The sequence below is a fragment of the Crassostrea angulata genome, chromosome 2 (assembly GCF_025612915.1).
Source record: "Crassostrea angulata isolate pt1a10 chromosome 2, ASM2561291v2, whole genome shotgun sequence".
In the NCBI taxonomy this organism is placed as follows: Eukaryota; Metazoa; Mollusca; class Bivalvia; order Ostreida; family Ostreidae; genus Magallana; species Magallana angulata.
In genome coordinates, this window is record NC_069112.1 from 48,305,060 (window position 1) to 48,321,809 (window position 16,750).

General features: G+C 36.1%; 1 protein-coding gene across 1 annotated transcript; it reads right to left on the reverse strand.

Moving 5' to 3' along the window:
- Window positions 1-5,458: 5,458 nt before the first annotated feature.
- LOC128174438 (uncharacterized) lies at window positions 5,459-16,300 on the reverse strand. Its single transcript, XM_052839997.1, has 3 exons — window positions 15,297-16,300; window positions 7,082-8,005; window positions 5,459-5,502 (listed from the first exon to the last, which is right to left on the reverse strand). Exons 1-3 carry the CDS (start codon window positions 16,261-16,263, stop codon window positions 5,459-5,461), a joined length of 1,935 nt encoding a protein of 644 aa, XP_052695957.1. The 5' UTR covers window positions 16,264-16,300.
- Between the last annotated feature and the right edge of the window lie 450 nt (window positions 16,301-16,750).

The following is a 16,750-nucleotide window of genomic DNA, read 5'->3' on the forward strand; positions in this document are numbered from 1 at the left end:
TTCATATAGGAAATTACGTTGGGCGGTCAAAATATGGTCGTATTAGACAGAGAGTCGCTCAGGCAGTCTAGACTGTATGTTAAACAAACTCATATTAAAAATGCATAGAAGAGTTATAATGTAAAAGAAGGAGAATCAATAGAAAAAAAAACCCAGTACTATGATAATCCACTGAAGACGAACAATCTTAATAGTCAAGGATGACTCAGAATGAAAAAAAATCCATTGATGATAGTGAAAAGCTATCTATTGTATGTTATAGACCATTGATTGTAGTGTTATTTTTCACTTTCCAAAAAAGTAGGTCAATAGGCTTCTTTTTCAGTTAATGGTCATTGAATATTTTTTTAAAAAATCAAGAAAAATCCCATAAAATTTCACACTATGATTGAAGATTTCTTAACTGTAAATATATAACAAATAATAAAACACTTTAAAGATTGAGTAGTTTATGAATTGGTATTGGCGTTTTACAGGTACAAAGAATTAATATATCGGCAACAATTTTTGAAAATATTATAGTTCGAATTTCCTCTATCAGTTTTCAAATCCCAACCCATTTTTAATCAAATTTTACAAAAAACTGAATGAAGATAATACAAAAACATTTACAGTATGGAACTACTTATATTGACCTTATATATTGACCTTATTCTATTAACATAAAATTTATATGAGGTCAATGATCAACTTTTTGAGATATGGTGTCTTTTATCGTTTTAAGCATTTTTCAATATTTTTGCAATTCGTGCCATACGCTTTTTTTAATGAATAAATGAAATAAAACCATCTGAAAATATGAACAATTTGATAAGCTAAAAAATAGACTCTTAACTTTTTATATTAGAGTACTGCCAAAAATGTTAACACGAGAAACAAAATCTGCAAAATTTAGTCCGAATTTTCTCTGTTTGGCTAAAAGTCTACTTTTGTTTGAGCTTAATTCCATAAGAAAGTAAAAATATTGATATGTTTTATCAATAATAATTCATTTCATTAATATTTCTCTTGTTTAGAACAAATTTTACTCATAACATTGAACTTTATAACAATCCGAATTTAAGAACTCAAACCCTGAGTAAACAACACCCTTAAAGAGGCTTAGAAAAAAGAGCGAAAACAAGGGGTATTCTACGTCAAACAAAATACATTAACGTAAAGAATTCGACTGAAAACAATGAAAGACTCTAATTTCTAAGCTTGTATTAATCTTTTTGTCTTACTGTCTCGTTTGACAACAATTCTTAGAATGAATTTTAAGAAAAAATACTGCGTGAAGGTTTTACTGTTCTATTATGTAAACAAGAGATGTTTGTGAAACACTTATGCCCCCCTCCCTTGGAAACATCCACAAAGAAAATGAACGTAAACTGCAAATAACTAGAATTTTTTTACGTCCAAGGGCCATAACTCTGTCGAAAATGCTCTATCATACCCAAAATCAAAGCTGACCTAGATATTATTTAAAGAAACCTTATATACAAAATTTTATATCAATATGTGCACCCTCTGTGAAGACAATGAGCGGAAACTGCAAATAACTGGAATTTTTCTATGTCCAAGACCATAACTCTGTCGAAAATTGCTCGATCGTACCCAATATCGAACTTGACCTAGATATTATTTAGATAAACCTGTATATCAAATTTCATTCCAATATGTTCATCCTCTGCGAAGAAAATAAGCGGAAACTGCATATAACTGGAATTTTTCTATGTCCAAGACCATAACTCTGTCGAAAATTGCTCGATCGTACCCAATATCGAACTTGACCTAGATATTATTTAGATAAACCTGTATATCAAATTTCATTCCAATATGTTCATCCTCTGCGAAGAAAATGAGCGGAAACTGCATATAACTGGAATTTTTTTATGTCCAAGGGGCATAACTCTGTCAAAAATTGCTCGATCGTACCCAATATTAAACTCTACCTAGATATTGTCTTTTGTCAATTTATACTCATTGTTCAGATTCTTATAAATAGTTATGTACAATTGTCAATCGGCAGTCTGGAATACGGCGGCCAGCCTCGGCCACGTCCGACTCACCCAGAGTCTTGAGTCCGGAGGCCACTACTGGCCATATCCGACTTGTTTGTAAAATGTCTGTCTGTTAAATTGTTATAATGTTGCCATCGTTGAATCTCGTCCAATAAATACGGAATCCTTCATCACTTGGTTTATTTCTCTGGAACTGTATACTGGTGGACCTTCGGGAATACGGCAAACCTACCCCCCTTCGTTTTTACCTTACGGCCCACAGCGCGCCTCAACCTTATACCCTTTACGCCAACATTCCCTCACCCGGTTCGTACTGCAAACGACCGATGCAGATCCAGAAGAATTCCCTAGCACCGTGCAAATCTACGCGGTCACAATTGGTGGAGAATCCGGGTAATAACAACGCCCGGGGCTGCTGCATATATTTTGCAGTAGTCAGATCCTGGACCTCTTCAGCCAGCGAGTTTCCCCCATTGAACATCAACTCAACGTAACAACGATGGGCAACAACAGCCACAGTCATCATGAACAGCGCAGATCTGAACACCGTGAAGTTCCAACCAACGTTGCAAAACCCTTTCATATTGTCTCAAGAAACCAAAGAACTCTACAAAATGACAAGATTGTGATATTTCATTCAAAACACGAGGACGTGTTTTCTCCGGAGCGGTGGGAAACTATCACCGTGCAAAATTCACTGTTTAATTATAACTTTATTTTGAACTTTACTTTTAAAATTCAACATCTGTTTCGTAATATTTTCTCACAGTTTATATCTTACAAAGTTACTTATTTATTTAGTGATTGACACTTCTCGGACTCTATATGTGATTTCAAAGAGACAGAGTGCCATGTCTCAAGGACTGTTAATCTCATAAAAACAACATTGTGCAATTATCAGTTTTTCATGTCTTGTACATCAAAGACTCATTGAGTTTATTCAATTATTTTATATCTGTGAACCTTTCACTCAGCTTACTTATGTCATCGCCTGTCAATTTATACTCATTGTTCAGATTCTTATAAATAGTTATGTACAATTGTCAATCGGCAGTCTGGAATACGGCGGCCAGCCTCGGCCACGTCCGACTCACCCAGAGTCTTGAGTCCGGAGGCCACTACTGGCCATATCCGACTTGTTTGTAAAATGTCTGTCTGTTAAATTGTTATAATGTTGCCATCGTTGAATCTCGTCCAATAAATACGGAATCCTTCATCACTTGGTTTATTTCTCTGGAACTGTATACTGGTGGACCTTCGGGAATACGGCAAACCTACCCCCCTTCGTTTTTACCTTACGGCCCACAGCGCGCCTCTACCTTATACCCTTTACGCCAACATTCCCTCACCCGGTTCGTACTGCAAACGACCGATGCAGATCCAGAAGAATTCCCTAGCACCGTGCAAATCTACGCGGTCACAATTAGTCACACCCTTTTGTTATTCGTCTTGTTATTTTGGTTATAAACAAAGACTTGGGCAGCTTCTCAACCCAATGGATGTATCCGTTTGTTGAGGCTAGATAGATTAAAAGAAGGCAGGAATAAAGCAAACGTCCGGCTGGTTTTATTCAATGATGAAAAGTGACCAACAAAGCTATAAAGAGCGACTCAAGGCCTTACAAATTTACCAATGTTATTACAAATTTCATTCCATCAAAGTTACTTAATTTAAACATGTTAAAGGTATAATAAAAAGAAATTAAACAACAAATCATAAATCAATATCTGGATTAAATCAAACCAAAAATAAAACAATGTTATAAAACAAACCTGACATAACCTTTTTCTATTCTTTTTCATGTAAACAATGTAACCAATAAAGTTGGGATCAGAGACTCGGCGATCGATTACGTAATACATATAACTGAAAAGCTTTGCAAATTCTACTTTACCTGACATTGCTTCAAAAATGCGAAAACATGCATAATGCTTAAATGCTTTTGAGAATATAAATGCCATTATTATGTAATAGATCATTAATAACACATCGGCGATCATCTCACTAATATTTTCTAACAATAATGAAAGTAAGTCTGTCCATTTTTGGCAATAATTTGCACCTCGATCCCGATCCCATTGAACATAAAAATTTACAAATTTTACTGTGCAACATAAAAACTATTTCACTACATACCTTCACTCTGTAAACAGGTTTGCATTAGGGATGTATACAAAGGTAACTAACTACACTATAATTATTTCTAACTTAGACAAAGACCAAAGTGAGCAATGACCAAAATTAAAAAAAAATAAAACTTTTAATTAAATCCTTTACTAAATTAATTTCAAGCTCTAAAATTTCTTAATTCGAATGATTTTAAAGTTTAACCACAATAATTAATTACCTAAGAAAAATAGAACTAAAGTTACCTAGATAGATTAAAAGAAGGCAGGAATAAAGCAAACGTCCGGCTGGTTTTATTCAATGATGAAAAGTGACCAGCCGGGACGCGCAACCTGTTTGAATCAAATTTCTAAGATGTCCTTTTTAACCAATCAAAATGATTCTGGAGATATTGGTTGTCCAAAAAAAGAATTAGATTACAAAAGAACATTTGGTCAATGCGTGTCCACTTAATCTATAAGTCTTTGTGACGCAACTAATTAAACAACACTTGGCCAGGTAAATAATTCTAGGGGCATCGTTAATCCCGTAACAAAGAACTTATCACTCATGGACTAAATCAAATGGATGCTATAAAAACATTTACAACAAAATTACCTCAAAAATCTTGCGAAGCCCACGTTCGAAAAACATTTATCAGGAGAACAAAGAAACCTTAAGTTTGGCATACCCGATAAAATAAAGTTGACATGTGCAATAAATAAAATGACACCTTAGAGTAACCAGACAAAAGCTAAAATAAAATACATAAAAATTTCTGAACGTTTTTTTCTTAAAGCACCAAAATCATTAAATTCTGTAATAGTTAAATTTATCATAAAATATATTTCAAAGAAATGAAAATTTAACTGTTTGAATTACTAAATTTAAATACATATTTCAGAGATGAATAAGTATATTGAAAAACTGTAAGTTTTTCTCCACGACAAATGTCTTTTATTAATTTTCAATCTAAAGTTGAAAATGATTACATGACAAATTACCCCCCTGGCCACAATAGGTTTGGTCCCCAAACCAAAAATAAAACAAGTAGAGATTAAAATAAAAACCTAATATAAGTATTTACAATTGAGCAATAAAAAATATTGTTGCTGAATATAGTGAAAATTCACAGGTATCATTATGCTAATCAAGTTTCTTCTTTGATTTATTAAACAGAAGAACAGCATTTATAGAACACAAAAATGGTAGACAAATAAAACAAATCAGCAACAAATAAAACATATATACATAAGATAGAACTACACTACATGTTGCACAGTATAAAAAAAAATATTTATTTGCAGAAAAAGAATTCAAATATCATCAAGTCCTGTTTATCATTCAAGTCAATTAATGCCCATAAAAAGATAAAATTCACTCATGTTGGTTGCTGAAAATGAAGGTATGATTAGTTAACTAAACAATTGTAAGCAAGTCACAAGAGTTTTGACTTAAGGAGGAGGGAGTTATGATTGTATTAAAACCTTGGTGTGTAACCATAACATATGCACAATATGGTTGTTTTAAAATTTTTGTCACATTTGAATGATTAAGCCAATTCAAAGTAATTACTTTCGGAATTTGGATTGTTTTGGAAGATTGCTTATCAATAACGTCGAATTGATCCCAGTCTGCATAAAGTTTAAAATTTAGAAAATTTGGGGAAGTTGTTAAATTTCTAATGACCGGGCTCTGAAATTTGTAATAAGATGGACACAAAGGCAAGGTCAAAAGAGGAATTATTGCACATTTACCACCAGATGTAATTTCCAATTGTAAAATTGTTTCTTTAGATGGTCTTGATCTCCAAAGGTAAAAGATAATAATGCACAAAATAATAATTATGATGAAACCAACAGTGAAAACTGCATGAATCCAAGAAATCTCAGAAATTAACAACTTTTCAATAGACACTGGCGCTTTCAAAACAGGTGCTGTTGTTTTAGCTTGATAAATAAATGAAGGAATTGTTTGAGAATTTGCTTGTGCCACTTGTTGTAAGATTAATAATTCAATTTTGAGTTTTCTTAATTTGATTAAAGCCAAAACACAGAAAATCAGAGAGACAACTGTTCCTCCCATAGTGGTAAATATTAAAATAGCATTGGTGTCAGGCCAGGAAGAAGGAATATTAATCAATCCATCAATAAGAGGTTCTGATAACTGCTTAAAAATTGTCTCATCTTTCTTTGCTGCTTCAGCCATTTTATTTAAACTTAATTGATACCTGTGATCATCAGCAATGACTTTATCCATGGAATGGTTAAAAATTTTAAACAATGGGACTTTCAAATCAATAGGCTTAGGGAATATAGTATCACCTAATAAATTTGCAAGTTTGTTTTCATCAAAAAATTGTTGAAGTAAAGCAAGGTTGAAAGGATGCAGAATTGTAAAATTTTGCTGGGATTGATAGCAATTCACTAAACGAGGGGGTAAATATAAAGAATCAGTTGACAATGAACACTTGCATGGTACATGAATGATACAAAATGCACAACCTGAAATCACTTTCTTTTCTTTTGGGCAATCAAGTGATAAACTTTGAATCTTATAAATCAATACAGATGTTGGGGATAATTCAATGATGTTGGAATTCAACACATTTGGAATGAACTTAAAGTTACAGAGTTTATGAATCGCCTTGACATCATTGTTAAAAAGTGCAATGGAGCAATCCTTACTGGTTATAGGCTTCAATGGTAAGTTATGATCACAAAGGATAGTGGGACCTGCATGCACACAGTTAAGTAAAACATCAGATTTAAGGTTGAGGTAGTAGTCATGGTGCTTGGTAATTGCAAAGTATTTTGGCATGTTAAGAAGTTGGGTAGCATGTGATGAGGAAATATTAATAGGAACAGGAAGGGAGGTAACTTCGTAAAGTTGCATTGGGGCCTTGTGAGTGGAAATGGGAAATTTAACAGATAGGTAGACATGCTTATTATTTCGTGCGTAGAGGAATTTACCATGTGAGTAATAGTATGTGGGATTAGTATGAGTTAGGTAGAATCCTTTGTGTGAAGTTCTGAGCATTTTTGAAATATCTTGTATAACTGATTTCAATTTTTGTTTTGGAATAAGAAAGGGAGATAACTTTCCTTCAATTAAATTTTGAATTGCAGATTGTAAATTGTCCAAATTGCTTCTCAATACATTTGCCTCATTTATTTGTTGAATCAAAAGAGATGACACATTAGTCATGGCATGCTCCATTTGAACAAATTTAGCATCAACTGCAGCAGCAATGTTGTTAATAACTTTAGTATTCAACTGAATTCCTTTAAGCAAGTTAGTAGTGCGATTATTAACAATGGATATGAAAGAAGACAGATGTGCATCATATTGTTGCATAGCAAGTGCAAATTTAGTAGTGCGTGCATTAAGAGCATTGACATGTCGGGCTAATAACTGAACATCTTCTATAGTGGCTGTTCCAAATAGACTTCTTGATAGAGAGCCAATAAAGGGCAAAAATGCTCTTGGGGATTTTTTTGAAGATTTTGTTGGAAAATTAGTTTGAGGAATTAAAGACCTAATAGTTTTCACAACTTCCTTGACATGACTTTGAGTTTCAACATGCAGAGTTTGAAAAACACTAACTAAATCATTCCATTTGTAACAGTGAGACTCATTACGATTGCACCTAGTTGAGACATTGGTGGGCTTAATAGAATTGGGTAGCTGTAGGTGAAAGGTGTGGGTCCAATATTCTTGTGACAAAACTAGAGTTGAGTCCTTCTTAAAGATTACTCCATAGTTGAGGCGATGAATGTTGTCTCCCACTGGACTAAACTCAACTTCTTTGTTTGTTGCAACTGCTACTGGGATTAGGGATAGCATGAAAAGACTGATGAGAGGCAGGAGTTGGTACCAGATTGATGAGAGAGACCCTACAAAATGCCAAAATGGGAAAAAAAAATGAGTTGTGATGATATCATTGACTGCAAGGTGGCCAACCTAACAATCTAGCACTATATAACCTACATAATATAATGTAAAAATGGGGGGCATCATCACAACAATTTTGATATTTTCAGAATTTAGAAAATACACCTAATGTCATCCAAATTTAGTTAGAAAAATAAAATATTAAACTCTCTACCAATGCAATCTCCTCATTAATCTCTTAAAGATCAATACTTATCAAAACCCTAACCTAAGCAGTCAAAAATAAACTGGAAGAGAAGAAGTCCATTGTATTGACACTGTTGCATGTATGGAATAATTATACATGAAGATTTTAGATGTAAGACATGTAAGGAATCATTACATGTAAAGTGGCGCAATAAAGATGTGAGGTATGGGATATCTACATACACATAAAGAAATATGAACATGTAGGGGATGTATACATGTCATAAATGGGATCAATATCATGTAGGGGATGTTTACATGACTTAATTGGGATAAACACAAGTATGGGATATATACATGTGTGTAATGGGATAAATAGTGTGTATGGGATAGCTACACATAAGAACAAAAAACATAACTCTGTGGCATATACAGAGAGCAATTATAAGTTTGGGGATGAATTTTGCATACAAAAGGGATAATAATTAGGATATCTATTTCAGAGATAATGGAATGGTAACAATTGGAATAAAGAGTAGTTTCCTGAGATTAAGAATAGCTTCTTACACATGATAATGAAGGAATGAGTTTAAGATTGGGATGGTTTTACAAAACAAGTTCGTTTACGTTTACCATATTTGGTAAAGCGTCTGTTGATATCGGCTAGCATTTCAGGTGAGAACATTTCATCTGGTTCCCATGTCCTTGTACCGTCTTCCCATACAACCCTTATTAGTCTTCTGTTGTTCTTAAATTTGGCTGTTGGGATTTCTTTGATATTCCACATTTTATCCTGTGGCTGAGAAGAAGTACTCTGGTTACCTGTTGCAGGTGGTGTTGGATGATCTTGTGGTAAATTAGGCGTTGAGTCAGGAATGTTAGGAAGGGGATGGTGAGCAGGAGTGGGATTTGGAGTATTTTGTGGTCTATCAGGTGTAGCTGGGTTAGGAGGATCAGGTGCATCATTGCCTTCTGTTGATTGTGTATCCTCTTGTCCTTCATCAGATGGGGGAAGTTGTAGATGAGCTCTGTATGTTTCTGGAGGATAGTAGTCTTTTAAGTGAATTGCACTTACCAAGGATGGGTGTACCTTGTTGTCAGATATTCGACGTAAGCGGTAGGTATAATTTGGTCCCAATCCTACGATTTGGTATGGTCCAGTACACTTATCCCATAGTTTGGAGGACTGACCTTTAGGCACTTGATGAGTTGTTGTCAGTACAGTGTCACCAATCTTAAAGTGAGGTGTTTTTGCTGTTCGGTCATATCTCTCTTTGTTCCTCTGCTGGTGATATTCCACATTTTTCTGTCCAATCTCATGGGATATTTTGAGACGTGACATGAACTCTCTTAGATATTCCCGTGTGTCCTGACTTAAGTTGTCCTTAGGTTGTAAATCTACGTCAAATGGTAATCTCATCTCTTTACCAAACATCATATGGAAGGGAGAGAACTCAGTAGAATGAGAAGAGACAGATTTTCTGAAGGACATTAAAATACCAGGGAGAAACTTGGGCCATAATTGTTGATCCTTATCACAATATGCACGAAGAGATTGAGCTATGACACTATTCTGGCGTTCAACTAACCCATTGGTATTGGGGTGATATGCACTGGTATGATGCTGAGAAATGTCAAAAATTTCACAGAGAGCATTGATAAGTTTAGACATAAAGTTCCTACCTCGGTCAGAAAATAAAATTGAAGGAGCACCATAGCGAGCAAAGATCACAGGGCGAAAAACCATCTTTAAGCAAGTCCTTAAAGGTGGCTTAAAGGTGACTTAAAGGAGCTTAAAGGCTATACAACCTTTAAGCCGCCTTTAAGTCACCTTTAAGCAAGTGCTTATAGGTCCTTAATGTCCAAACTTCTTTAAGCTACCTTTAAGCCACCTTTAAGCCACCTTTAAGCATCTTTAAGTGGCATTTACGCTCTCTTTACGCTGCCTTTACACTGTCTTTAAGTGGCCTTTAAGTCAATATTGATCAAGCTGAACAATAAAAACATATATTAAATGCAAAAGCTCTTTTATAGAGATGGGAGGGGGTCATCCGAGTGATAATATAATTTCCAAGGAAGGGGGGGGTGTTCCAATCGGTTATAATCGTCGCTCCATTAAACACAGATCGCTATCATCAGCACCGCTCTGATGGACACAGATTGCCGTTATAAAATTCTTTATAATTTTTGGGGGGTTTCAAAATTATTGTAGGTATGAGCGCAGTCTCTGTATCTTAATATGTGCGTAAAACTAATTAAAGTATGTTTGTTTCCTATTATAAATTAATCGGTGAAAAAAATCTCTCTCTCTCTCTCTCTCTCTCTCTCTCTCTCTCTCTCTCTCTCTCTCTCTCAGTTCATCCGGTTATTAAACAAAATAAAGATAATGAACCAAAAATGCATGATTTAATTTGTTAATTGGTTTAAGGTTTGTATTTTTTTTTCAATTTTCATTATTTCTAACTCTAGATCTGCTAGATACATGTTAAAGATGAAAAGACTCTCAACTGCCTTTGTTATATCGGGCAGGATATTACTGCTTTGTTTGTCTAGACATAGTTTTGTTCGTTTGTGTATATCTAATTAGAGTCTATTGTTTGTCCAACTTAAGAAAACCCCTGGAACTAACACAGAATATACAAGATATACACAGCAGTTGTGTCGTGTGCCCAGGTGCATGTTTGTGTATATCTAATTAAAGTCTATTGTTTGTCCAACTTTAGAAAACCCCTGGAACTAACACAGAATATACAAGATATACACAACAGGTGTGTCGTGTGCCCAGGTGCACGTCAGGGTTTCTAAAGGCGTTGAATCTTAGTATGTACGAGTATACGATAAGTCTAGTGAATAAAAGTTAATTTACATTTGTAATTCATTTTCAAAGTATTATTTCCTAGCTCTGGGTTTCAAAGATGTTACGTCTACAAATTAACGATACATGTATGTAAGAGTAAAATCTTGAGGCTAATTAATTAATGTACCGGTGATCATAAATAGGGGTTGATTATTTAAATATATGTATAAGGGTAAATATGTCAAATATACCCGGCCTGGCACATCATACAATTGTATGTACAAGTCATTTGCAATTGCCACATGCAGTAAATACGTCACCGGTAATTGGTAATTTTGTTTGTTATAGAATTGATAGTTTAAAAATCATGTACATGTACATACAATTACATGTAAATATTTAAACATATTGGAACGGCGCCGCGATCATGAAAACCGGGAAATTGCGGGAAATTGAACAAATACCCTAATAGTATCAATGCATTTAATAAAAGAAATGATTTCATTTTCTTTCTTACATTTTTATTTTATTTAATTTATAAATTAGATATAATTGATTGTTACAAACTGATTGGTTTGTCAAAATCTTTTCAAGTAAACACATTCAATACAGTGATTCAATACCCACTGATATATAGAATATAAAAACGCTCATATATATGTAAGTTGCCGTGGCGCAGAGGATGTGTGGTGATGCTAGTAAGCTAAGGGTCCCGGGTTCAATTCTCGCCGCGGCCGGTGTTTTTTTTTTGTGTTCTTTTTTTTCATTTTTCTTTCTAGAACAAAAACCGTTTTAATACCTTTTCTTTCATAAAGTTAATACATTTTGTTGGAAATTAAGCACAATATTGAATTAATTTTTTTTTAATGGCTTAAAGGTGGCTTAAAGGTAGCTTAAAGGTGGCTTAAAGGTGGCTTAAAGAAGTTTGGACATTAAGGACCTATAAGTTGTCCTTAAAGGTGGCTTAAAGGTGGCTTAAAGATGGTCTTTAAGCTGCCTTTAAGCCATCTTTACGCTTTCTTTAAGCCACCTTTAAGCAATACTTATAGCTTAAAGGTAGCTTAAAGGTGGCTTAAAGATCGTCTTTAAGCTACCTTTAAACACCTTTAAGCTATCTTTAAGGAGGACTTAAAGATGGTCATTCATCCTGTGGATGTTTTCAAAGAGAACATTAGCAACTTCCTTTGCATTCTGAGATTTAAGAGGGAATGCTTCTGGCCAATGGGTTCCAGCATCAATACACAATAGGATATACTCATATCCTTCAGGACTCTTGTGTAGCGGACCTAAAATATCTATTTGCCAGCATTCAAACCTTTCTCTAGCAGGCATGGGTTGCATGGGTGGCTTCACAGGATTGTAGTTCCTCTTGGCAAATTGACATCTGGAACAGGATTTGACATAGTCCACTATGTCTTGATGCATCCGTGGCCAAAAGTATCGCTGTATCAAGGAAGCACGTACCTTTTCTATTCCTTAGTGTCCACCACCTGCCAAACTATCGTGATATTGTTTAAGTGCATCTAGTCGCAAGACTTTAGGAAGAGCTATCTGTGTTATATACCTCATTTCCTCTGGTTGTCTGCTACAGCGTCTTTGAAAAAGATGGGTCAGAATACCATTCACTATAGAATAGTGTTTAGACTCGGCTACTATACTGTTATGTTTAGAAGTGTCTTGAGGCAGTTCTTGCTTTTCTACATACCTTATAATATCCTTGAAGTCTGGACATTCCCGTTGTAATTGAGCAAGTGATTTTCTATTATCTAACACTGGTTGTAGGTGATCTTCTTCTAGGACTACTATATCAGTTTCAGAAGGGTCATAGAATAAATTTACTTGCACACATACCTTTTCAATGTCATTTTCTTCATCAGAAGATTCTGTCAGACAGATGGAATTGATAGGAGGTGTGGCAATAGTAATATTCTCTTGCTCCTCTGGGTAAGGGCGTCTGCTGAGAGCATCAGCTACAAAGTTGTTCTTACCTGGTCTATGGATGATTTCAAAATCATACTCCTGCAATTTCAATGCCCAACGTTCTAACCTACCTGTGTGTTTGGCAGACTTTAACCAGACTAGTGCTCTGTGATCTGTATATATGGTGAACTTACCTCCCACAAGATAGGGTCGATATGCTTCCACTCCCTTTACTACAGCTAAGAGCTCTTCTTCAGAAGTGGTATAACGTTTTTCCTCCTTAGATAAGGCCTTACCTCCATAGGCAATAACATGTTCCTTTTTGTCTGAGGATTGCTGACTTAGATAATAACCTATAGCTTTGTCTGACGCATCGCAGGTTAAGATGAAAGATTTCTGAGGATCAGGATAAGAAAGTATAGGTGCAGAAATAAGGGCACTTTTGAGAGTTTCAAAGGCAGTTTGGCATTCGGAGGTCCATTGAAAGCGTACATCGTGTCGTAGGAGTGCATTTAGGGGAGTAGCTATTTTAGCATAATTGTGAATGAACTTGCGATAATAATTGGCCATACCCAAGAAACTTCTGACATGTTTTTGTTTTCTGGGGACAGGAAATTCATTGACTGCTTTGGTTTTTTCTGGATCAACTTCAACCCCATGACGTGAGATGACATGACCCAAAAACTTCAACTGTTTGACAGCAAAGTGACACTTTGAAGGTTGTAAGGTCAGGCCAGCTTCACGTAGCTTACTGAAAACCTGAGCAATGTCTCTAAGATGGGTTGAAAAGTCCTTGGAGAAAATCAATACATCATCAATGTACACAAGTACAGACCTGAAGTTCATTTCCCTAAGAACCCCTGACATGAGTGTCTGAAAGGAAATGGGTGAATTCATCAACCCGAATGACATCCTTTTCCACTCATACACTCCATCTTGGGTTATAAATGCGGCTTTATGCTGTGAACATGGGCTCATTTCTACCTGCCAAAATGCAGATCGAAAATCAAGATTTGTGAAGTATTGAGCTTTAGTTTCACCAATAGCATCAAAAACAGTTTCAAGGTGAGGCAAAGGAAAGGACATTGGGACTGTGATCTTATTCAGAGCTCTGTAATCACATGCAAATCTCATCTGTCCATTCTTTTTCCTAACCATGACAACTGGAGAATGCCACTCAGAATTCGAAGGCTGGATGATGTCATGCTTGAGCATTTCATCGACCTGCCTTCGGATTTCCTTAGCGGTTTGAGGTGAAGTTCTATAGAACTGTTTTCTGACTGGCTTGGATCCAGGGAAGGTCTCAATTTTGTGTTTGTACAAACTGGTCTTTCCTAGCTCAGACAAGTCAGCAGAAAATATATCTCTGTAACCAACTAAAAACTTCTGAAGATTTTGTTTTTGAATTTCAGTTAGATCAGAATCAGAGAGGTCAAACTGTAAATCAGATTTGCACTCCGACTTCTCTGTTCCCATACTCACAGTATTAATGTTGGTGACACTTTCTTCTTCTAGGGGTATAACCTTACCTTTGGATAGTTCTTGTACTGTAGCAAGTACTTGATTATGGGTAAGATTGATGTCATTATAAGTAGGGTTCATGACCTTCAGATATGCACCATGATTGTGCACCGTGACAATGCATTTAGCAGCAATTATATGTTTAAGAGCTAGTGCTGGCACGGGCTCTAACAACACCTCTTCACCTTCTACACACCTAGAAATCTTAACTCTGATAGTTGTTTCACTACGCTTGGGAATAATGACATTGCCAATGGCTCTAGCTAACCCAGTATCAGCAATAATGGGACAAACATGCATGTTAGTCTTAGTATCTATGTTCAATGTGTTAGTTGCATAGTCAATATTGGCATGATTGGTTCTCAAAAAGTCTAAGCCAAGTATGAAGGAATAATGAAGATCTTGTATGACATGCACAGAGTGAACAAACACCATACCATCAATAAATATTTCTATATCTAACATTCCCAGCACCTTTAAATAGTTTCCTGTGACACCTTTGACTTTTGGATGTTTAGCACTTAAAAGGGGAGAGTCTTTATAGCAAGTCTTACCTAAAAATTCCTGACTTACAATTGTTATACTAGCACCAGTGTCTAATAGAGCACGAATTCTTTTGTTTCCTACATTAATAAGCACTTTATTTTCCTTTAGTGAAGATACTAAACAAATTTCATGGCTTTTGCCTTTGTGCCCATCCTTAGACAAATGCCTATGGACAGGCTCGCACCCCTAACGATTTTGATTAAATTGAAGGGAATTTTCGATAAACCTCTTGTGACATACTTTAACTAAATGATTCTTGACACCACAATAAGAACAAAATTGATCATTAGCAGGGCATTTCGACTTGTCAAAACAGGACTTACCCCCACATCTGAAGCAAGGTCCTGGCTCTCTGCTCCTGTTAGTCTGTCTGAAGTTGTCCCTGTCCCTTGAGACTGGTTGGGGCCTTCGTTGTTGGGTTTGGCCTGCAAACACACCATTGACATCTGCAAGCTGATCGTCTAAGTGGTTTCGGACCTTGGTCTCCACTGCAGCATCCACACTGGCAAGGGCGATTTTGATTCCCTCCGCAAGGGCCGTCTTTAGGTCAGTAGGCGGGGTGTCGGTATCCTTACCAGTAGCTTCCTCTGCAAGGGCTGCCATTTTTCGGAGGTCTTCCAGGGACTTTGGGTTCTGTGGGACCACTATTACCCTCAGCTTCTGAAGAAGACCCTCTCGAGCGAAGTATGTGATGCTGTCCTCTTCCATTGAGCAGTCAGCAGCCAGTTTCCTCACTCGGTATAGGTATTTATCCACAGATTCGTCGGCTCCCTGCTTCACCCGCATCAAAGCTTGACTTATGGGGACTGTCGGTCGGAATCTAGAAAAGAAAGCATCCCTGATGCTGGTTAGTGAGGTTTTTGACAAGCTGTCCAAGTGTGTGAAGAATTGAAGGGCTATTCCCATCAAATAGAATGGCAATAGTTTTATGGCTTTGGCCTCGGTGATTGAATGTAGGGCGATGTAGGCCATAAATGTGGTCCACCATTCTGACACAGGGGTATTGCCATCAAATTTGTCCATTTGTGGCACTGGGATTCTGGGTGCTGGCTCCCAAACCTGCCTTGGTGTAGCTACCGGTTGAGGTTGTCTGTCAATTTGCTCCTCCAATTCTCTTCTCCGGCGATACTCTGCATCTCTGGATGCTTTTAAGGTCTCCAGCTGTCTCCGCAGGGCCTCTACTTCATTGACTGAAGCTGTGGCTTCAGTGATCCCTTGTTCTGATTGTTCCTCCTGTATTCTGCCTTGCTGAGAGGAACTTCTCAATTCCATGTTTGATGGGCCTGGCATGGTAACAGTGATGATATAATATTATGATGAATCTGGAATCTGGGGGAAAAGCTCGGATCGTTCCACTACCCAGATTCTCCACCAGTCATACCCTTTTGTTATTCGTCTTGTTATTTTGGTTATAAACAAAGACTTGGGCAGCTTCTCAACCCAATGGATGTATCCGTTTGTTGAGGCTAGATAGATTAAAAGAAGGCAGGAATAAAGCAAACGTCCGGCTGGTTTTATTCAATGATGAAAAGTGACCAACAAAGCTATAAAGAGCGACTCAAGGCCTTACAAATTTACCAATGTTATTACAAATTTCATTCCATCAAAGTTACTTAATTTAAACATGTTAAAGGTATAATAAAAAGAAATTAAACAACAAATCATAAATCAATATCTGGATTAAATCAAACCAAAAATAAAACAATGTTATAAAACAAACCTGACATAACCTTTTTCTATTCTTTTTCATGTAAACAATGTAACCAATAAAGTTGGG